Here is a 24753-nt window from a genome sequence, read left to right on the forward strand (position 1 = left end):
TTCTAAATTTTTAAATTAATTTTGTATTTCCAAATAAGCTTTTTTGGGGGGTGAGTTTCTTTAAAAAAAAAAAAAATGACCGCCTGGGATTTTGGTTGGGATCATGTTAAATCTAGAGAAAAATTTAGGGAGACTTGATAGCTTGACAATAATGAGTTTTCTGATGCTTGAACATTATCTCTCTATTTATTAGGTCTTTTAAAATGTCAACAGTGTTTTGTAGTTTTCAGTGTATAGGTCTTGTTTATAAATTTTTCATAACCTGCTCAGTGTGATTTCTACTACTGCTCTATATCTTAAAATTAGAGCAAGAAGTGTTATAACATGTCTTCTAAATAAATTTCAGAAATTTCAGGGGGAAAGTAAGCTATTTGTTAAGCAAATGTCCTCAAAAGCCAGGAGAATGGATACAGTGGGAAGAAAGGTATCCGAGATATTAGGCATGGACTCAAAGACATCATTTGGTAGGAATGAAGAACATGACTGCTTATGAGAAAACTATTTTATTCCCATATTTCATATATTAAGATCTGAGTTACCTCTCTAGGCCTAAAGTGTGGCTGTTTTTCTCTTCTTTTGCTTTTAATTTCCTGCCATTCTCAAGTAGGCAGTTCAAGCACTGGGTAGGATTCTGTGTTTTTTAATCAGGTAGGACATTACATGGCGAGGAACTGAGGGAAGAAAACTGCTTAATTTGAGGATCTCATTTCTTTTCTCTAAAGAAGCGAATTGAGAGGCATCTGTCTGGCGCAGTCAGTAGAGCATGAGACTGTTGATCCCAGGGTCTTGAGTTCAAGCCCTACATTGGGCATGGAGCCTACTTTAAAAAAAAAAAAAGTGAGTTGATAACAATGTAATACATTTCCTTTTAGATATATCATTGAATTTTCTTTCTATCCCAGAGCATGTACAACCATTAAGTTTTCTGGGTAAAAGATTATATACTAGTTAAATAAGAATAAAAACATGTACCAGATGGTGAGGAGAGGGAAGGTTTCTTCTGCCTTGAACTGTATTTTGATGTGAACACATCTTCAATTTCAGTAGTAGGTATGAAAGACCATATCTATGAATTTATTTAAAATGAAGTGGGAAATTTTCTTCGTCCTTGGAGGAAAGTAAAAGTTTTGAAACAAATAAAAAAAAGATATTACCTTTGTTACCCAAATATAAAGTTTCAATATTGAGAATGTCTCTAATAAATAAAATTTATTCTCAATTAGACTTTAAAAGGTTAAGCTTCTGGGGCACCTGGGTGCCTCAGTCAGTTGAGTGTCTGCCTTCGGCTCGGGTCATGATCCCAGGGTCCTGGGATCAAGCCCCGCATCAGGCTCCCTTCTCAGCGGGGAGCTTGCTTCTCCCTCTCCCTCTGCCTGCTGCTCTGCCTACTTGGACTCTCTCTCTCTCTCTCTGTCAAATAAATACAAAAAATCTTTTTTTAAAAAAAGTTATACTTCTAAATTATCTCAATATATAACATTTTAAAAGTTTGAATAAGTCAATCCTTGATTCTTTGATTCAGTGTTTTTCTCATTTTATAAGTGAGGAAATAACTCAGTTTTTGGTAAGATTTCCATGTAGTGACAGTGATTGTAAAATACATTTAACTTTTTAGAACAATTTATTTGTGTTAGGAAATAGAGTTGTTTAACTTTTGTAAATGCTTTTTCCCCCACTCAATCTGCCTAATTGTAAATGGCAGTACTTCATACTTTCAGTAAATGTTACTAGGGCAGGCTAGTAAAAGAGGAATATAAATAAATAAATAAATAGGGCAGGCTAGTAAAAGAGGAATATAAATGAATGAATGAATGAATGAATGAATAAGGAGAGGACAGTATCTGCCTTTTCTGTACCCAGCCATATGCTTAGCATTTGGGTTTCAAAAGCAATCACACTTTTTTTTTTGAATGACAAAAAAGCAGACTATCTCTTGGTACTTGCTGTACTTTCCATTTTCCCCCCTGCTCCATCTAGGAGTACAGATGTTAAGTTTATTTGGCAATCTTTGTTACCTTGTCATTGACACTAAGGCAGAATCTATATTTCTCTTAAGGTGATGGTTTTTAATCCCTTTCCCCCCACTTTATGCCATGGATCTTTAGAGGAGTTCCACCTCACCAGAAAAATGTACACAGATACATTAACTTGGTAACTGGTAAGCAGGGATTTGTATACCTTTGCCCCCAGGGGCTCATGGGCCCCTTATTAAGAATATCTGCTATTCAGAGGCACCTGAGTAGCACAGTTGGTTAAGTGTCCAACCCTTGGTTTCCTCTCAGGTCATGGTCTTAGGGTTGTGAGATTGAGCCCTGCGTTGGGCTCTATAATCTGCCTGGAATTGGCTTAGGTTTCTCTCTCTCTCTCTTTCTTCCTCTAAAATAAATAAGTAAGTCTTAAAAAGAAGAAAAGAATATCTGCTTTTCAGAAGTTGAAAGTATTTGAAATTGAGTGACCACACATCATTAATCTTATATCCTTTTCAGTATATATGTAAGTAAGAATTGCTGCCAAACTTGTACTCTCTCAAGATTATACTAAGTTTTTGTTTCAAGTATGTCCACTATTTTGTATTCTGTAATTTGGGAATGTAGCTCTTTTGTCATATTGATGACATTTTCTAACATTATAATTTTAAGATTTATCATGTGTGTTTTATATACACATATTATACAATATTATAATATATTGTCTCTATATATTATTCTCTCTATATTACACAATATAATGTTTGAACTGTGTTGTTTGCCGGGCACTTTTAGACATCAGTGATTTTAAAAAATAGCCTGGCATATTTGGGACAGTGAAATTTAGTGTGGCTGAGGTGTAAAGTGTGAAGCATCTGTGGTGAACATGTTAATGTCATCTTGTGAAGAATTATACCAAGAGTTAATTCTACAGGCACTGGGAAACCCCAATGACCTTTTTAAAAATTGTTTTAATATTTATTTTATTTTTAAGTTATCTCTGTACCCAACATGGGGCTTGAACCTACAACCCTGAGATTAAAAGACAGATGTCCCACTGATTGAGCCAGCCAGGTACCGCAATCCCAGTGATCTTAAAGAGTGACTTAAACTTACACTTACAAAATTTGCTTTAAATAGTTATCATACATGTAATTTAATTAGAAGATGGATGAAAAAAACCCCTACAATTCTATGAGTATTATATCTATGTTGTATATTTTAGATTTTTTTGCAGGTATATATTTAACTTTTTTTTTAAGATTTATATATTTATTTTAGAGAAAGAGAGAGAGAGCATGATGGGGAGGGGCAGAGGGAGAGGGCGAGAGAGTCTCAAGTAGACTCTGTGCTGTGCACAGAGCGTGATGTGGGGCTCCATCCCATGGCACCAAAATCATGACTTCAGCCAAAACCAAGAGTGGGATGCTTAACTGACTGGACCACCCAGGTGCCCCTATTTTTTCTAAACCAAGTTTGTTCAGTATATTATGAAAATCTCTCCCTGTAGTTCTTTATGTGTCCATAGCACAATTAACAAATAATCTAGGGTCCTGAAATCTTTTAAAAACTTAGACTACATTCAACTGATAAAAGCAATCTTTTACAGGCAGGGGCTTGCTTATGTGTACTGCGATAATAATTGTTTCATAAAAGCCTGCAGATTAGGAACTGATGAAGCTTCTGCTTACTTTCTTCTGCTTTGATGTTGCTATTTGCTGGAAATAACATGTGCAACCTGGTGCTTGTGCATATTAGTGCTTATCTGCTCAAGACATGCTTTGACATGTGTTCTTTCTGGAAGAGACTAGATAATAGTTCAGTCCTTCAGTAGAAATACACAAAAACCAATTGTGATTGTGTATACATTTGGGGTGGCCCTAAACTTGTTGGGAACTTTCTTTCTTTCTTTCTTTTTTTTCATATTTCTTAAAACAGGCTTTAGAGGGTGGTTGGGTTCCCAGATTGTTCTCAAAAGGAATGAATGTTCTTTCATCTATTCCTTTTTGTCATTGAGCATTAGGCTGTATATTAAAAGCTAGGGGATATAAAAAGGAAGACAGGGCTCTTACAAGCAAAACATTTGAAATCAAGTGGCGACACTATCAAGCAGACAAATGATTCTAATAAATGAAATGGTAAGCTAGAGCCATGAACAAAATAAAATGAGAGTAGATAAAGGTGTTTGTAAATCTGCATTGGAGGGAGGGGAATGTAAAGAAAGGGGTGTGTTCGTTAAGTGTTAGTTTCTTTGGTTGATAGTATTGCTAACCTAGATCTGGAAGTATTAAGTTTTCCCTTAAAGTAATGTTTCTATGGAAAATGTATTTCTAAGCCTAGCTACTAAGTCTAGAATGTACCTCTACCAACTTCTCTCATCATAAATAAGATTGCCATATTTCTTCATTTTCTTGTGGTTTGATGCTGTTGAGGCAAACTTGCTCACATGAGGATGTGTTTGCTTTTTTTAGAGCACTGGTTCTTTTGAAAGGGAGTGTTATTGTGGCAGTAAGAATCCGTAGGTTGTTTGTTAAAAGGAAGTATTTTTAAGTTGGTCTGTAGTTCTTTTCTCCTTGCTGCCAAATAGTTGAGTGGTATAAAGCGTTAAGCTGATTATAATAAAAACTAGTATATAGACAGACTATTATATGTTTATGCAATATGTAGCATACTCTAAAAGTCAAAATTATTTCCTAAACTATTTCTTTTCCTGTTTATGTAGTATCTTCCTTATAGTCCCAGTCTGTTTCCAAGGATGTCCAGTTGGCAGAATGTAATTTGGCTGTTGAGGGGCTTTAATGTTGATCTCAATGGACTTTTCCTAACTAAACTGCATATTTTATCTATCACTTGTAAGATGGGTATAAAAGTTTACATTTATTCTTTTTACTGAGTTAGAAGAAAACTGGCTTCTGAAATATGAATGTCTTGGGTTTTGAAAAATTCACTAGCTTTGGGGTGCTTGGGTAGCTCAGTTGGTTAAGTGTCTGACTCTTGATGGCTCAGGTCATGACAGGGTCATGAGATCAAGTGCCATGTTGGGCTCAGCACTGAGCATGGAGCCTGCTTAAGATTCTCTCTCTTGCTCTCCCTCTGTCCCCCCAACTTTAAAAAAAATCCCTAGTTTTATTTTAAACATTCTAATGCTCCTAAAAATAAGGTAGGTAGCTAAAGTTAATTAAAGAGCAACCTCACTGTTAACTAGGCTTTAAGAGGCAAATTTATAACTGAGGAGGGCTGTGAATGAAATTTTTCAACATCGGTTTGTGTACTTAATCAGATGCTAATGAATTATGGAGACTATAGTACTTGGTCAGCAAATTTTGTACCATGTGACTAAAAAATTTTCTGTTTATGACCAGATCCTAGAACCCTATCGATATTGTCTCTGCTGTGTAAATAGCTCTGAGTAGTGCAATATTGCTTATAGGGTTTTGGTGTTTGGGAAGAACAATGGGCAGGCTGCAGAAACTATATAGCTGAAACTGAATCAACAGTCATCTTTGTTTAGGAAGAAAACAAATAGTAGAAGCTAATTCTTAATATAAACATTAAAATCCAAAACTTAAGTGTCATTTTAATATCTTAGAAGGAAATTTATCTTTTCTAAATTTTAACATTTTGATAAATTAAACTTGGTTTTATATGTGGTATTATGAAATACTAGAATATTAGTGTTGAAAGGGACCTTAGATTTCCAACTCTCTCATTTAGTAGAAGAGACTTAGAGAGATGGAAGACTTACCTAAGGCCACATAACTTGTTAGTGATACCAGGGCTAGAACTTCTACCAAATAGCTCAATCCTTTTACTTTTTTTTTTTTTCTGGACCATACTACCACGTTGTGTTCAGAGGGAATTTTTTAATGGACTAACCAGTGATACTACATTTGAAACTTAAAAACAAACAAACAAAAAAACTTTAGCTGAAGTCTTGACATTCCCTGCCCCTATCTATGTGACTTTTATTGGCTCTAGTGTCCCATGTAACATGTATAGACTTTCATCTAACTGCATAAAAAACATAGTAATGAAAATGGAACTAGAGGGGCATCTGGGTGGCTCAGTCGTTAGGCATCTGGCTTCTGCTCAGGTCGTGATCCCAGGGTCCTGGAATCGAGTCCTGCATCGCGGGCTTCCTGCTTGGGGAGAAGCCTGCTTCTCCCTCTCCCACTCCTCCTGCTTGTGTTACCTCTCTCGCTGTCTCTGTTAAATAAATAAATAAAAGAAAATTAAAAAAGAAAATAGAACTAGAGGCAAATCACTTAGACTATTTCATCATTTATAAAATGAAGGGACTCAGAAAATCTTGATTGTTTTTCTATTTTTCAACATTGCATTTTTTGGTCCCTGCTTATTTCCAAGCCCACCGACTTCACTGATAAGTAAATACTTCCCCTGTGTATTATCATGAAATGTTCTGTTCAGTTCTTCACAGAGAGTTACATTCTAATCTCAAGCTGATTTTCCCATCTTTGTTTTTTTAAATTTGTATTTGTGATAAAATATATATAAGAAAATTTACCATTGTAAGTTTATAGTTTAGTGGTATTAAGTACATTCACATTCTTGTACAACCACAACTACCACCCATTTCTAGAACTTCTTTATTTTTCCATACTCAAACTCTGGACCCATTAAATGATAATTCCCCATTTCCTTCTCCCCCTGTTTTTGAAAATCTGTTTAAAATTCGTTTCATCTTCTGAAATATTTTTCCAATAGAAATGTGGGCCCATTACTTAAGGGGGGATGGAATTTTAAAAAGTCTTTTTTTTTTTTTAAAGATTTTATTTATTTATTTGACAGAGAGAGAGACCACAAGCAGGCAGAAAGTCAGGCAGAGATAGAGGGGGAAGCAGGCTCCCCGCCGAGCAGAGAGCCCGATGCAGGGCTCGATCCCAGGACCCCGAGATCACGACCCGAGCCGAAGGCAGTGGCTCAATCCACTGAGCCACCCAGGCGCCCCTAAAAAAGTCTTTTGAAAGCGGAAGTGTACATATAAATGCAGCTAGCGGGAGGAGGAGGTAGGAAATTCTGAATTTAGCATTTTCCAGTTTCCTTGGTGTAAATATTTCCACCTTGGCCAATTGCAAGCTTCTAGCGTGATTGAAAGTGAAGTTGGGAAGACATGCACAGTAGCACATGATATAATATTTTCATTATAGGGGCGCCTGGGTGGCTCAGTTGGTTTAACAACTGCCTTCGGCTCGGGTCACGATCCTGGAGTCCCGAGATCGAGTCCCTTATCGGGCTCCCAGCTCCACGGGGAGTCTGCTTCTCCCTCTGACCTTCTCACCTCTCATGCTCTCTCTCACTGTCTCTCTCTCAAATAAACAAATACAATCTTTAAAAAAATAATAATAATATTTTCATTATGTACATGTGGTGGATCTCAAGAGCATATATAATAGTAAAATCATTAGGAAGTTATAATTTTTGAGTATTTGTTTTTAATAATTTGTTTACTGGTAAATTTATGTAATTTTTAGTTATGCCTGTGTTTAACAATTGGTTTACAAACATATTTGAAAATTTAGCTGACTCTATCATATCATTGATTGGAAGCACACTCTTTGGTGTCTTACTAAAATAGAAGTTACTTAAAAGCAGGAACCACTTATTATTGGTACTGTTTGATGATTTTAATACATTGTGGACCACCAGGTATTATAGGAAGCCATAGCTAAAACAGCTCTCTTGCAAAGAAGATACTGTTAAATGGTCTTTGGGATTATGGTAGTTAAACTTTAAGCAGAGCTAAAATATCAAGTTAAAAAACACACATGGGGGCTGCCTGGGTGTTCTCATTTGGTTGGGTGTCTGCCTTCTGTTCAGATCCTGGGATTGCGCTCCTCCTCTGGCTCCCTGCTTGTCGGGGAGTCTGTGTCTTCCTCTTTGTCCCTGCTTGCTCTGTCTCTCTCTCTCTCTCTCTCTCTCTCAAATAAATAAATAAATAATATCTTTAAAAACACACACACACAGGTTTAAGAATTCCTGTTTCATAAACAAGTTAAGAGTTCCTAGAATAGAGTTGTTTTTTTTTTTTTTTTTTTTTTAATTTCAGCGTAGTTAACATACAGGTTTATATTACTTTCAGGTGTAAAATACACTGATTCAGCAGTTTTGTGTATTACTCAGTGATCATCAGGATGAAAGTGTACGCTTAATACCCTTCATGTATTTCACCCATACCCCCTGCCCCCGCCTCACCTCCCCTCTGGTAACAATGTATTTGCTCACTAATTGAGTATGTTTTTTGGTTTCTGTCTCTCTCTTTTTTCCCTTTGTTCGTTTGTTTTGTTTCGTAAATTCCACATATGAGTGAAGTTATATGGTATTTTTCTTTCTCTGACTGACTTATTTCACCGAGTATTATACTCTTTAGCTCTGTCTATGTTGTTGGAAATGCCAAGATTTCATTCTTTTTTCATGACCAAATAATATTCCATTCTACGTATCTATCTATTACATACATTTTTTTTTTAAGATTTTATTTATTTATTTGAGAAAGAAAGCAAGCACAAGCAGGGAAGAGGGGGAGAGGGAGAGGGAAAAGCAGACTCCTTGCTGAGCAGGGAGCCTGATTTAGATCTCAATCCCAGAACCCTGAGATCATGACCTGAGCTTAATGCAGATGCTTAACTGACTGAGCCACCCAGGCACCCCATGTATCACATATTCTTTATCAATTCATTTATCAGTGGATACTTGGACTCTTTCCATAGTTTGGCTATTGTAAATAATGCTGCAGTAAACATAGGGATGTGTGTATTCTCTTGAATTAGTGTTTTTGTATTCTTTGGATAAACACTCAGTGGTACAATTACTGGATTGTAAGGTAGTTCTATTTTAACTTTTTGAGGAACCTCCATACTGTCTTCCACAGTGGCTACACCAGTTTGCATTCCCACCAACACAAGGGTTCCTTTTTCTCTGTATCTTCACCAACACTTGTTTCTTGAGTTTTTTGTTTTAGCCATTCTGACAGGTATGGAGTGATGTCTCATTGTGGTTTTGATTTGCATTTCCCTGATGATGAGTGATGTTGAGCATCTTTTCATGTATCTGTTTGTCATCTGTATGTCTTCCTTGGAGAAATGTCTGTTCATGTCATCTGCCCCCCCCTTTTTTTTTAAAGATTTTATTTGAAAGAGAGAGTGAGAGAGCGAGCATGAGTGGAGGTTGGGGGGAGCGGAGGGAGAAGGAGAAGCACTCCTTGCTGATCAGGGAACCTGACTTGGGGCTTGATCCCAGGACCCTGGGATCATGACCTGAGCCAAAGGCAGAGGCTTTAACCCACTGAGTCACCCAGGCGCCCCTAATTAAAAATTTTTTAAAAAAAATATTTAATTTATTTATTTGACAGAGATTACAAGTAGGCAGAGAGCCAGGCAGAGAGAGAGGAAGGGAAGCAGGCTCCCTCCTGAGCAGAGAGCCCAATTCAGGGCTTGATCCCAGGGCCCTGGGGCCATGACCTGAGCTGAAGGCAGAGGCTTTAACCCACTGGGCCACCCAGGCGCCCCTAAAAAATTTTTTTAAGTAGGCTTCACACCCAGTGTGGGGCTTGAACTTAGGACCCTTGAGATCAAGAGTTGTGTGCCCTACTGACTGAGCCAGCCAGGTGCCCCAGGAATTTTCTTTATATATACATGTACATATATGGTAATTATTTTTAAAATTTTTTTTCTAAAGATTTTATTTATTTGAGAGAGAGAGATCATTAGCAGGGGGTAAAGGTAGAGGGAGAAGCAGACTCCCCACTGAGCAGGGAGCCCAATGCGGGACTCCATATCAGGACCCTGGGATCATGACCTGAGCTGAAGGCAGACGCTTAACCAACTGAGCCACCCAGGTGCCCCTTAATTTTTTTTTAAAGATTTTATTTATCTGAGAGAGGAAGAGAATGAGTGAGTGAGAGAGAGAGAGTGCACACGAGCCGGGGCAGAGGGGAGCAGAGAAGCAGACTCCCCTGCCGAGCAGGGAGCCCAAGATGGGGCTTGATCCCAGGACCTCAGGATCATGACCTGAGTGGAAATCAGACAGTTACCCAACTGAACCACTCAGGCACCCCTATATGTAGTTATTATTAGTCTGCTTAATGAAATCTAATTATTGGATAGTTTAATCATAGCATCTAATCTAACAATTATATAAGCAAATGAAAAGCCTTCATTTTTGAAAAACATTTTTTTTTAAAGATTTTATTTATTTATTTTATTTTGGGTGGGGCAGAGGAAGAGGGAGAGAATTTATGCTGACTTTGGAGCCCCACTCAGGGCTGGATTCCATGACACTCAGTTCATGACCTGGGCTGAAACCAAGAGTTGAACACTCAACCGACTCAGTATGTGACAGGTGCCCTTTTCTGAAAGACATTTTAAGTACCATTTGTTTTGTTTTGAGGTGCTGTTTTAAATTAAGAACTAATATATTTTTCTGGTTTATGGCAACTCTGCTGTTAGAGATGCAAATCAGCTATAGATTCTTAGAAAAAAATTTAAAAATAAAAACTGTCTCCTTTCTTTTTCTATTCCAAAAGTTTTTGGTTATAAAGATAGAATTTTGGTAATCACAGAGTATTCCATGCTCTGTTTGGGGTTTACTGCACATCAAGGTCCCAGGCTGGGACCCAGGTTCAGTAAACTGGGATAATTTAGATTGCTACTCTTGTACTGTATGTAGTTTTCCTTGTATAATTCTTGTCTCTTTAAGGTCTGTAATTTTGGTCTATGTGACAAATACTTGTAGTTCACTGTTTAATGGAGTTGCAGATAATGGTAAAATTGCAGGTATCCCTGAAAACAAATTTGTTTTGTGTTTTAGCTTGGACATTTCCTACCGAAGGTAGAAAAACGCTGCCTCAATGATGAGTGTGTCAACTCTGGGAATTTTGGAAACCATTGTTAGTTCTCATATTAATATGTGACAGTAGTTGCTTGGTGTCTTAATTTTGGTTCTAAATCTAAGAGAGATGCATAGAGAAACATTTTCAACATTTAAATGCATTTTCAAAATGTTAACTAGTTTTTAAATTTTTAATAGAGCACAGGTATTATAGATCATGGAGCTTTTATGTACTTTTCTATTTCCATATTTATAAAATTAGTGTATTTCTCATTATTGAATTACTAAAAAAAAAAAAAGAGGAAAAAGAAGAATAGTTAAAGTATTATGTTTATTAATATGTCTTTTCGTTCACAAAAAAATTATTTGTGCTGATCTTTAGTTCCAGAAAGCTGACTCTGATCTGGATTACATTCAATACAGGCTGGAATATGAAATCAAGACTAATCATCCTGTTACAGCAGGCAAGGTAATCTGCAAAAGAAATCTATTTTTAACAGATTATTTTGTTAAACGATTTTCTGATAGTATTTTTAATAGTAGTATATTATAAGTTAAATTATTAAGTACTAAATTCACAGAATCTTAAAATATTTTCATGTTTAGAAGCTTGGTCACAGTGTACTCGAGAGATTATACCTGTAGTCAAGGAAATGTGTGGCTACTTTTTTTTTTTAATGCTTAATCAAGAATTATTGAATTCAGAGGTATAAACCACTATGGAAGCCTCTGAAATCTGATAGAGAATATAGATACCCATAGAGCAGTTGTTAAATAAGAAGGGAGAAACTATGATAGTCATGATATTTTCTGAGGAAGACAATGATATACTATAAATTTGTTACATGAACTGTGATTTTTGCATAAAATTATATACTTAGTTATTCTAACTTAAGATTGATTGAAATATTAACTCCATTTATGTTCCATAAAATTATAACTACATGTACACATGCCCGTGGAGATAAAAGCAATTTTTTAAAAGATACTTTTATTTATTTGAGAGAACTGGGGGAAGGGCAGAGAGAGAGAGAGGGAGAGGACAGAGAACCATAAGCAGACTCTCTGCTTAGCAGGGAGCCCCACACGGGGCTTTATCCCATCACCCCAAGATCATGACTTGTGCCAAAATCAAGAGTTGGATGTTTAATTGACTGAGCCACTCAGGCACCCCAACAATTTTGTTTAAAGCAAACAGTTTTTAAGCATTGTCATTAATAGTAATTGACTACTTATATCATTAATGTTTATCTTTGACAGCAGATAAATATCATATAGTTTTAAGAAAATTTTTATGTACTTAAGAATTATTTTGGATTTGGTAGAAGTACAAATTAAAATAATGTGTCACCCCCCCAACACCCGTGTAACAACATTGTCTTTTTTTTTTTTAATTAACATATAATATATTATTAGCCCCAGGGGTACAGGTCTGTGAATCATCAGGCTTACACACTTCACAGCACTCACCATAGCACATACCCTCCCAAATGTTCATAACCCAACCACCCTCTCCATACCCCCTTCTCCTCGGCAATTCTCAGTTTGTTTTGTGAGATTAAGAGTCTCTCGATCCCATCTTGTTTCATTTTTTCCTTCCCTACCTCCCAAACCCCCCATGTTACCGGGGAGATCATAACAGGGAGATCATATGATAATTGTCTTTCTCTGATTGACTTATTTCGCTCAGCATAATACCCTCTAGGTCCATCCACGTCGTTGCAAATGGCAAGATTTCATTTCTTTTGAATGACATTGTCTTTTAATTGAAGTATGGTTGATACACAATGTTACAGTAGTTTCAGGTGTACAATATAGTGATTGGATAACTCTATACATTATGCTATTTTCACCGTAACTGTAGCTTTACCATATCTCACCATACAACACTATAACAATACCATGGCAATACCATTGACTATGTTTGCTATGCTGTACATTTCATCCCATGATTTTTTCATTCTGTAGCTAGAAGCCTGTACCATGTACTCCCATTGTCCGTTTTGCTTATCCCCTCATCCCCCTCTCCTGGGCAACTACCAGTTTGTTCTCTCATTCTGTTTCTGTTTTTTTTGTTCATTTGGAATTTTTTGTTTGTTTGTTTGTTTGTTTTTTAGATTCTACATATGAGCAAAATCATATGGTATTTATTTTTCTATGTCTGACTTATTTCATTTAGCATAATACCCTCCAGGTCCAGCCATGGTGTTCCAAATGACAAGATCTCATTCTTTTTTATGGTTGACTAATATTCCATTGTACATACATACCACATTTTCTTTATCTATTCATTTATCAGTGGGCAGTTAGGTTGCTTCTACATCTTGGCTGTTGTAAGTAATGCTATAATAAACATAGGTGTGCATACATCTTTTCACAGAGTGTTTTTGTTTTCTTGTGTGTCTCTTTATTTTCTTTGGGTAAATACCCAGTAGTAGTGGAATTACTGGATCATATGGTATTTCTATTTTCAATTTTTTGAGGAACCTCCATGCTGTTTTCCACAGTGGTTGCACCAATTTGCATTTCTACCAGCAGTGCATGAAGGTTCCTTTTTCTCTACTTCCACATAAACACTTGTTATTTCTTGTCTTTTCTTTCTTTTTAAGGTTTTATTTATTTATTTGAGAGAGAGTGAGCACAAGTGGGGTTGGAAGCAGAGGGAGAGGGAGAAGCAAACTCTCCTGCTGATCAGGGAACCTGGCCTGAGGCTTGATTCCAGGACTCTGGGATCATGACCTGAGTTGAAGCCAGACGCTTAACCGACTGAGCCACTCGGGTGCCCCTCTTGTCCTTTTGATTCTAGCCAATTTGACAGATATAAGGTGTTGTTTTGCTGCAGTTTTTTTTTTTTAAGATTTTATTTATTTATTTGACAGACAGAGATCACAGGTAGGCAGAGAGGCAGCCAGAGAGAGAGGGAGGGAAGCAGGCTCCCCGCTGAGCAGAGAGCCCGATGCGGGGCTCGATCCCAGGACCCTGGGATCATGACCTGAGCCGAAGGCAGAGGCTTTAACCCACTGAGCCACCCAGGCGCCCCATGTTTTGCTGCAGTTTTGATTTGCATGTCTCTGATGATTAGCAATACTGAGCATCTTTTCATGTGTCTGTTGGCTGTTTGTATGTCGATCTCACAACCCATGAGATCATGACCTGAGCTGAAATCATGAGTAGGACACTTAACCCACTGAGCCACCCAGGTGCCCCTGGAATTGTTTTCTTATTTCTCTTTCTGCTATTTCATTATTAGTATATAGAAATGCAAGAGGTTTCTCTTTATTAATTTTGTGTCCTTTAACTTTGTTGAATTAACTTATTCCAGTAGTTTCTTGGAATGTATATAATAGTCATTTGCAAAGAATGGCAGTTTTACTTCTTCCAATTTGGATGCCTTTTATTTCTTTTTGTTGTCTGATTGCTGTAGTTAGGACTTCCAGGACTATGTTGAATAAAAGTGCCAAGATTGGATGAACATCCTTGTCTTGTTTCTGAGCTTAGAGGAAAAGCTCTCAGTTTTTAGCTGTTAGATGTTAGCTGTGGGTTTGTCATACATGGTATTTATTATATTGAGCTATGTTCTCTTTAAACTCATTTTGTTGAGAGGTTTGTTTTTTTTTTAAGATTTTATTTATTTATTTGACAGAGAGAGATCACAAGTAGGCAGAGAGAGAGAGAGGGAAGCAGGCTCCCCGCTGAGCAGAGAGCCCGATGCGGGACTCGATCCCAGGACCCTGAGATCATGACCCGAGCCAAAGGCAGTGGCTTAACCCACTGAGCCACCCAGGCACCCTTGTTGAGAGTTTTTATCATGAATGGATGGTGCTTTTGTAATGTGCTTTTTCTGTAACATTGAGATAGGATTTTTTTCCTTTTCCAATTTAGTTAATTTGATATATGACATTGATTCATTTGCAATTATTGAAACATCCTTGCATCCCTGGAATAAATACTATTTGATTGGTGAATAATCTTTTTAATATAGTTTTGAATGTGGTTTTTGATACATTGTTGAGGATTTTTCCATCTATGTTCTTCAGGGATATTGCCCTGTAGTGGTTTTTTGGGGGTTTTTTTGTAGTGTTTTTGTTTGGTTTTGGTATCAAGGTAGATTTTGCCTTGTAGAATATATTTAGGAGTTTTCCTTCTTTTTCTGTTTTTTTTTTTTTTTTTTTTTTTTTGGAATAGTTTGAGGAGAATAGGTATTAACTCTTTAAATATTTGGTAGCATTCACCTGTGAATCCATCTGGTCCTGGACTTTGTTTGGTGGGAGTTTTTTATTTATTTTTAAGATTGATTGATTTATTAGAGAGAGAAAATGAGAGCAGGAGAGGGAGAGAGTCTTTTTTTTTTTTTTTTAAGATTTTATTTATTTGAGAGAGAGAGAACAAGTGCAGGGAGAGGGACAGAGGGAGAGAAAGAATCTCAAGCAGATTCCTTACTGCTGAGTGTGGAGCCTGACATGCGGCTGGATCCCATGACCCCGATACCATGACCTGAACTGAAATTGAGTTGGATTCTCAACTGAATGAGCCACCCAGCTGCTCCACAGATGAGAGAGTCTTAAGCAGTTTCCATGCTGAGCATGGAGCTTGGCACAGGGCTCCATGTAATGACCCTGAGATCATGACCTAAGCTGAAACCAAGAGTTGGACACTTAACCAACTACACCAACCCAGGAGCCCCAGTGAGAAGTTTTGATTACTGATTCAATTTCATTGCTAGTAGTCAGTCTGTTCAGCTTTTCTATTTCTTCCTGATTCAGTTTTGGAAGTGTGGAAAATTCTAGAAATTTATCCATTTCTTCTGGGTTGTCCAATTTTTTAGTATATAATTTTTCATAGTCGTCTTTTTTTTAAAGATTTTATTTATTTATTTGACAGAGAGAGAGAGAGAGAGAGATAGATCACAAGTAGGCAGAGAGGCAGGCAGAGAGAGAGGGGGAAGCAGGCTCTCCGCTGAGCAGAGAGCCCGATGTGGGGCTTGATCCCAGGACCCTGAGACCATGACCTGAGCCGAAGGCAGAGGCTTAACCCACTGAGTCACCCAGGCACCCCTCATAGTAGTCTTAAAATAACATTTTACATAAAATTGGGAAATCATTGTGAATGTTCAGATTTTACTGTTAGATTCTAATCCTAGAGTTCTGTGAGAGTATAGTTTGAACTGTTTTAGCTCCTTAAGTGTGTTGACTTTTTGTCTTTTCCTCTTTTTTTCTTTGACTGAAGATCAACCAACCAGTTTGGTCCAGTGATATTGCCTAATGACTGTCCACAGGACTCATCTGAGTCAATATTTTTCAGGTACTAGGTAGAAAACATTTCTTGTGGTGCTTCCACTTTTCCTCCACCTTCTATCCCTCATCTTTGTTCTACTTTCAGTTATTCTTCTCTTATACAAGTTTCCTTTAAAAAAAAAATGCTTTATTGAGCTGTAATTCACATACCATGAAATTCACCCTTTAAAAATGTACAGTTCTATGGTTTTTAGATTCACAGAGTTGTGCAGCCATAACCACCATCTACTTTCTGTCTGTACAGTTTCTATAGATTTGCTGTCTGAACATGCCATATAAATGGAATCACAATATGTGGCCTTTAAAAAAAAGAGAGATTTTATTTATTTATTTGTCAGAGCAAACAAGTGAGTGAGCACACAAGCAAGGAGAGCAGCAGGCAGAGGGAGAAGCCTCCCAAATAACTCACCTCCTAATTACATCAGATTCGGTTTCAACAAATGAATTTTATTTATTTATTTGACAGAGATCACAGGCAGGGGGAGTGGCAGGCAGAGGGAGAGGGAGAAGCAGGCTCCCTGCAGAGCAGGTGGAGCCAGATGTGGGGCTTGGTCCCCAGATCCTGGGATCATGACCTAAGCCAAAGGCAGTCAGTAACCATCTGAGCCACCCAGGCGCCCCTCAACAAATGAATTTTGATAGGCATTTGGCTGGCTCAGTCAGAAGAGCATATGACTCTTGATCTTGAGATAATGAGTTCAAGCCCCATGTTGGGTATAGAGATTACTAAAAAAATAAACTTCAAAGAAATTTTAAAAAAAATGACTTTTGGAGAGACTCATTCAGACCATAGCAGTTACTACTCTGCAAATATTGCTTCTATCAGTCATGTAATATACTATGTTTGCTTTTCCTTTTTTATACAGTTGTTTTTCTGGAGCTAATAATTGTTTCTTTTTTCCCTCCAGTTTGCTTAGTTTTTCTATGCATGTATCATTATTTCAGTAGGCCTTTTTAAAAAAGGACTTATTTATTTATTCAAGAAAGTGTGTGTGCAGGCCGAGGGAACGGCAGGGAGAGAGGGGGAGAATCTCAAGCAGATTCCCGGCTGAGCACAGAGCCCAATGTAGGACTTGATCTCAGGACCCAGATTATCATGACTTGAGCTAACATCAAGAGTCAGACGCTTAGCTGACTGAACCATGTAAGCACCCCAACCTCAGACTTCTCTAAAAGAACTGTAAAACTCTTGTCGACATTGCCCGACATATCACATGATCCCTGAGTTTCATTTTCTTCCACATCCCTCCCAGTGGTATCTGTGCTCTTGATTATAGACCACCTGTGTGGGTGCGTTTCTGGGACTTCTTAACCATCATTTCAGTAATTCTCTTTGTTTTACTTCTGGTTTGGATCAAATGTCTTACTCTTTCTTGGTTCATTTCCTTGATCACGTGAAGCATATCCTTTAGAAGTTTCCTGAGGAAGAGTACACAAAAGGCCAACTTTTTGAGATAAGGACTATTTGGAAATTTCTTTATTTAACCTTTATTTAATCTTTTAGTTGATGGATGGTTGGTTGAGTATGGAATTCCAGATGAGATTATTTTCTCTTAACTTTAACATCACTGGTGTGTGCGTGTGTGTGTGTTTTAGCTTTCAGTGTTCCTGTTGAGAAGTTGATGCTGTTCTAATTGTGTCTCCCTCCTTATTTTACCCTCCCGCGTTCCTGAACACATCTCTCTTAGAACTTTCAGAATATTTTATGGTCATTTAATGGTTATGGTATACATCTTCTCATGCATTTGAAATTTCATAACTTTACTTACCTTTTTTTTTTTTTTTTTTTTACCATTTTTGTGTTTTGTGTTTCCTACCCCCTATCTTCTAGGAGTTTTTTGGGACTGTATTTCTCAGTTTTTCTACTGTATTTCTTTTATCCAATATTATGTCTAGCATCTAGAAACATGATGGGAAATATAGCTCTGAAGGTCAGAGGACAGGTCTCAATATCATTGGGGTATACACTGAGTAGTGAGCATCTAATATACACATTCCTTTATATACCACATGATATATTTGGTGTCATTTGTTGTTCCTTTGCTCACATCAAATATACCACTAAGATCTTTTAAATGTTTTCATGGGGCCTCTCTTTTGTCCCTGTCCTACTTCTATTGCTCACGCTATAGGTCTTGATCATCCCTTGCAGAATTATTTCAACAGTCTTAAAGTTAGATTTTCTCTTTTTCCCTTCCTGTGGGAATCATTTTTATTTACTATTTCCATCATCAGAAACTTACAAATCTCCAAAGAAACAGGGAAAATAGGACCATAAATGAAGTCTCTGCTACAGCCATGAGATAGGGCCCCTGAAGGATATAATCTGTAGAGTAGGAAGCTAACCAAGATAGTATATAGTTTTATAGAAATCAAGAGTTCATTTTAAGAAGATAGGAACATGAAGGAAATAAGAGAGGCATAAGGAAGGGTATCAGAATTATATGCTATTTGGCAATCCTACCTTTTGATTGTTTACAATAATTTGGCAAAAGATACTAGTCTATGTAGTGTTAAATTGGGGAAGTGTATTATTATAAGACCTAGTAGGCTGGTGGAAATGGAGTGAGAAGAATAAAACTGATTTTGAAGCAACAACAGAGTCAAAAGAAGGACTTAATTTCCTTCCAGCATAGGGAACATCTCTTCATATTTGAAGTCTGTACACAGGGAGATATTGAGGGGTACCTGGCTGGCTCAGTTGGAGGAGCATGTGAATCTTGATCTCAGGGTTGTGAGTTCAAGCCCCAGATTGGATGTAGAAATTACTAAAAAAATATATAAAAACTTCAAAGGAAAACAAAAAGCAAAGGGAGATATTGAAAAGGTCATAGAAATATAGGAAATTGAAGGATCTGGAGGATTTGGGGATGAAACAACAATAATAGTGGTAGTGCTACAGGCAGATCAGGGATCAGAATGTCCATAGGTGTTTTCCTTTTCGAGAGGAAAAGGCAGAAAGATGGAGTTTGTACTAGCTGTTTTCTGTTCTCTTGGTATAGTAGATGGTGAGGTCTTGCGTCAAGAAAGGGTGCATGGGGGGCGCCTGGGTGGCTCAGTGGGTTAAATTTAGCCTCTGCCTTCAGCTCAGGTCATGATCCCAGAGTCCTGGGATCGAGCCCCGCATCAGGCTCTCTGCTCAGCAGGGAGCCTGCTCCCTCCTCTCTCTCTGCCTGCCTCTCTGCCTACTTGTAATCGCTGTCTGTCAAATAAATAAATAAAAAATCTTAAAAAAAAAAAAAAAAAAGAAAGGGTGCATGGGAATTGGAGGGAGTCGAGAATGTTTGGAATAGTATTATAGGGTTTGCTAAGGAACCATCTAGGAATGTAAATTACCAAGTGGTGGAAAGGACCCTTTACAAATATCTCTTATAGAATAGTTTTTATTTATACTCTAAGATGAATTTGAAAAACCAATGTAACTTATAAAGTTGCTTGAATTGGCATGAATTTGTACAGGGAGGTCAATTAATTGGTACTTCTACATACTTTAGCCCCATAACAGTATGTTTAAGAATTTTATAAGTAGTTTTAAATTGTCTTATTCTTTAAGAACAAATCAAAATATTTCCTTTACTCACCTCCTGAGTAGTATTTAGAATTCTATTGTTAAAATACCGTGTAATTATTGTGAAATATGTATCAAATGTTATGTTATCTTATGTGACTTTTTTTTCTAATGTGCCCTTATTTGCTTATTTTAATATTTCTATTTTGTGTGCATGTGTGGGTTATTTCTGTACCTAAGCTTTAATTTCCTTGAGAATAGGATCCAGGTCTTATAATTCTTTTTTCCCATCCTCCCATCCTCTGTTACAGAGTTCCATAATTAAATACAATGTTCAATTAAATGAATAGTAGAATTAAATGGATGGTGTTGTATTTATTTTAGTTCTTAAAAGAAGCTTAATTTTTCCTTTTCACAATTTAATATATATATTATTTTTTTCCTGCTATAGAAAAATCCAGTTACACTCTTAAAGGAATTGTCAGCAATAAAGTCTCGATATCAAACTTTGCATGCACGCTTTAAACCAATTGCTGCAGAGCAGAAAGAGACTAAGAACCGCATTTGTGCTACTGTCAATAAGACTATGACCATGATACAAGAGCTACAAAAGCAAACAGACCTGGAGGTAATGCTTTCAATTGACGAGTTGGATTTGTAGAGTTTTTTTGTGTTGTTTTTTTTTAAAGATTTTATTTATTTATTTGTCAGAGAGAGCACACAAGCAGGGGAAGCAGCAGAGGAGAGGGAGAAACAGGCTCCCCACTGAGCAGGGAGCCTGAAACAGGAGTTGATCCCAGGACCCTGAGATCATGACCTGAGCCAAAGGCAGTCGCTTAATGGATTGAGCCACCCAGGAGCCCCTGGATTTGTAGAGTTTTAATTCTTTTTTTTTTTTTAAGATTTTATTTATTTATTTGACAGGGAAAGAGAGCCAGAGAGCACTAGCAGGAGAGAATGGCAAAGGGAGAAGGAGAAGCAGGCTCCCCAAATGAGCAGGGAGCCTGATGCAGGGCTCATCCCTGGACGTTGGGATGATGACCTGAGCCAAAGGCAGATGCCCAACCGACTGAGCCATCCAGGTGTCCCAATTCTGAGTGTCTTTTTGAAAGATAAATCCCCATTAACTTTCATTTAGAGATTTAGCAGTCAGTTTGAACTGTTGATAGAAATGAGATTTTAAGCATGTGGGGGCACCTGAGTGTCTCAGTTAGTTAAGCGTCTGACTTGCTCAGGTCATGATCTCAGGGTCCTGGGATTGAGCCCTGTATCAAGCCCCACATCACATGGGGCTTCCTGCTCAACAGGAGTCTGCTTGTCTCTCTGCCCCTCCTCCCACTCATGTTCTCTCTCTCCCTCTTTCTCAAATAAATTAATAAAATCTTTTTAAAAAATTAAGAAAAATAAGCATGTGGACTTGACATGGTTAATAAAAAGGTGTGCTATCTTGGATTATGTAGTCATGTTAGAAGAGAAAACTTGGTAGTGCTTATTAAATCTACCAGTTTTATAGTTCCTGTAAGAACTAGTAAGACTGAGAAATGTGGAAAGCATCTGTATCAGTGACTTCTTTAGTTCTCGTTTTTTAAATTGGGTTGGTGAGCTTGGGTAAGCATGACCTTCATTCTCTCCCTCCATCCCCCATTCCCTTCTGATTTCAGGTAAAAATCCTTGTAATTGTGAGCCTCTATCACTGATTGTGTAAAACTCTTCAGATATGATGGAGTAAAATAAAAAAAAAAAAAACATAGTGTGAGCTGCTGATCTAGACAGTATGATCTTAAATAGCCTAGTGAAGGATTTGGTAAAATTTGCGTTTACTATTAAGGCAAAGTTGAGGGCTTTCAAAAGAAAATACAGTGTGTATATAGTGGAATCAGAGAGTAGAGCTTAATTATATGAACAAAAAATGGCCAATAGGTTTTTATTTCTGGTGTCAACTCAAACAAATTAACTGGTAATAGCTTCTTAGAGTGCTGTATTGAGGAACTGAGTCTGGGTATTGCACAAATGCAGTTAGGGGCAACATACATGGTTGGTTGGTTGGTTGGTTTATTTATTTATTTGCCAACCCTGAACTACATTTGGTTTAAGCTACTTGAATTATGGGCTTGTAGTGAGAGTAAACCTTAAAGGTTCATTACTGAGGTTAATTTGGTCAATAATTCTTTATATTGCCAATGGCAGAAAAGAGAACAGTACCCAATTAAAAGTATAAAATGGGGGCGCCTGGGTGGCTCAGTGGGTTGGGGCCGCTGCCTTCGGTTCAGGTTGTGATCCCAGCGTCCCGGGATCGAGCCCCACATCGGGCTCTCTGCTCAGCAGGGAGCCTGCTTCCTCCCTTCTCTCTCTGCCTGCCTCTCTGCCTACTTGTGGTCTGTCTGTCAAATAAATAAATAAAATCTTTAAAAAAAAAAAGTATAAAATGATACCTTAGATGTATCTCAGATGTTAGGTCTTGGGGAGATGAATAGTAGAGGAGGAAAGAGCAATTAAAAAGGGTACAGGGGCGCCTGGGTGGCTCAGTGGGTTAAGCCTCTGCCTTCAGCTCAGGTCATGATCTCAGGGTCCTGGGATCGAGTCCCGCGTCGGGCTCTCTGCTCAGCAGGGAGCCTGCTTCCCCCTCTCTCTCTGCCTGCCTCTCTGCCTACTTGTGATTTCTCTGTCAAATAAATAAATAAAATTTAAAAAAAATAAAAATAAAAAAAAATAAAAAGGGTACAGAGGGAATAGGAAGTAGGAATTTAAAACAGTAAGGGTTTTATAATATGTAATATTACTAATATGTAAAATGCAAAAAAAGTATGTATATGATAACCTCTATAAACACAGCTCAAGTCACATACTCTTTGTGGTGGGTGATCAGAACCTGAAAATAGAAGCACATAACAAGGGGTGCCTGGGTGGCTCAGCGGGTTAAAGCCTCTGCCTTCGGCTCAGGTCATGATCCCAGGGTCCTGGGATCGAGCCCCACATTGGGCTCTCTTCTCACCAAGGAGCCTGCTTCCTCCTCTCTCTCTGCCTGCCTCTCTGCCTTCTTGTGTTCTCTGTCAAATAAATAAATAAAATCTTTAAAAGAAGCACATAACAAATCTTGAGAAGAGACTGGGTGTAGTTCTGGATGTACATATTAACATATATTATATAGAATTCCATAAATTTACTGAAGCACAGGATAAATTTAGGTGAGTGAAAAAAGAGAAAAGTCCTATTTTGAATATTAAGTAAAAATTGTCCCTACTGGATACAATCAATAGATGCTATATTTCTGACTGAGATTTAAAAATGGTGCAGAAAATAGTTATAATAGTGATAGAGGATTTCAATCATCTAAATATCTGTAAGATCTTCATTCATTTAAAAGAAATATCTGTAATGAGCAATAATTACATTGAAGGTAGAAAGCTAAGGGAGCTTTTACTTTGGATCACAGAATTACAAACAAGGAGAAATGACTGAAAGGTTGGTTATAGACCTTGAAAAAGGAGATCATATTTTAGATTCAATTGATAGCCATGTTGGGGAATGTTGGATATAATGGATCTTGTATGTACTACTTTAAAAATGAGATAGTAGGGCGCCTGGGTGGCTCAGTGGGTTAAGCCTCTGCCTTCGGCTCAGGTCATGATCTCAGGGTCCTGGGATCAAGCCTCGCATCAGGCTCTCTGCTTGGCAGGGAGCCTGCTTCCTCCTCTCTCTGCCTGCCTCTCTGCCTACTTGTGATCTCTGTCTGTCAAATAAATAAATAAAATCTTTAAAAAAAATAAAACATAAAAATGAGATAGTAGAAAGCTTAGAGGAATTTTCATGATCAAAATGTGGAAGAAAAGGGAATGCCATCTCTAGAGAGTTGTATAACCAGAAATAGTTCTATAAGACCAGAGTTGTGTTTTTTTTTTAAGATTGATTGATTTATTTGAGAGAGAGCAAGGAAGCACACAGAGGGAGAGGGAGGAGCAGACTCCCCGCTGAGTAGGGAGCCCAAAGTGCCATTTGATCCCAGGACCCTAGGATCATGACCCAAGCCAAAGGCACATGCTTAACTAACTGAGCCACCCAGGTACTGGAGCTCAGAGTTTCAAGGACATGTAAGGTAGACCTCATAAAGGAAGTATAAAACGAGATGTATTAGTCATAGGGACAGAACTGTGAGAATACTTAAGAAAGCCAAAGGCTTAAGTCCAGGCTTCTGAAATTTTCTAAAATAACTAAAAGGCCCTTTAAATTATTTTGGGAGCATGAAGAACAAAAAAGGGATAAGCCTATTTAGGGCAAATGGTGCTTTATTTATAGACAACAGAAAGGAAATAGAAAGTCAAGCTGTTCAGGTATTTTCTTGATATAATCTTTATCAAGGTGCATAGTTTTTCACTTACAAGGATAGAAAATATATTTGAATTGGTAATATTAAAAAATAGTACATGGGTTGATAATACTAAACAACAAACAGGGAGATGAGAACAGAAAAGGAGGTGAAACAAAGGGAATACATATTTCCTTATCTTTTTAGTTAATATGAAGACATTAAAATTTTTCTTTTTGAAGATTTATTTTAGAGTGTGAGAGACTATATGAGCAGGGGGAGGGGCAGAGGGAAAGCAGACTCCTTGCTGAGTGGGGAGAACCATGCTGGGCTCCACCTGCCCCCCTCCCCCAACCTGGAGATAATGACCTGAGCCAAAACTGAGTGGGATGCTTAACGACTGAGCCACCCAGGCGGCCTAAGCTATTAAGGTTTAAATACACTTAATTATAAAGGTGGCTGCCAAAAGACCAAAAAACCCCCCCCCAAAAACCCCCCAAAAACTAGATTTGTTCCAGAACAAAAATTAACAAAACAAACCCCTAAAACAAATATAATTCAAAAGACATTAAAAATAGAATGATGTGGGGCGCCTGGGTGGCTCAGTGGGTTAAAGCCTCTGCCTTCGGCTCGGGTCATGATCCCAGGATCCTGGGATCGAGCCCCACATTGGGCTCTCTGCTTGGCGGGGAGTCTGCTTCCTCCTCTCTCTCTGCCTGCCTCTCTGCCTCCTGTGATCTCTGTCTGTCAAATAAATAAATAAAATCTTAAAAATAAATTAAAAAAAAAAATAGAATGATGTGCCTGGGTGCTGGGTGGTGCAGTCAGTTAAGT

General features: G+C 37.7%; 1 protein-coding gene across 1 annotated transcript in view; it reads left to right on the forward strand.

The window, feature by feature from the left end:
• SKA2 (spindle and kinetochore associated complex subunit 2) overlaps positions 1-24753 on the forward strand; it is a 36041-nt gene that overhangs the window by 7182 nt on the left and 4106 nt on the right. The window contains exons 2-3 of the mRNA XM_080826105.1: positions 11197-11283; positions 20068-20244. Of these exons, the coding sequence (XP_080682231.1) occupies positions 11197-11283; positions 20068-20244 (264 nt within the window). The remainder of the gene's footprint in view (positions 1-11196; positions 11284-20067; positions 20245-24753) is intronic.

Source organism: Martes martes, assembly GCF_963455335.1.
Source record: "Martes martes genome assembly, chromosome: 16".
NCBI lineage: Eukaryota > Metazoa > Chordata > Mammalia > Carnivora > Mustelidae > Martes > Martes martes.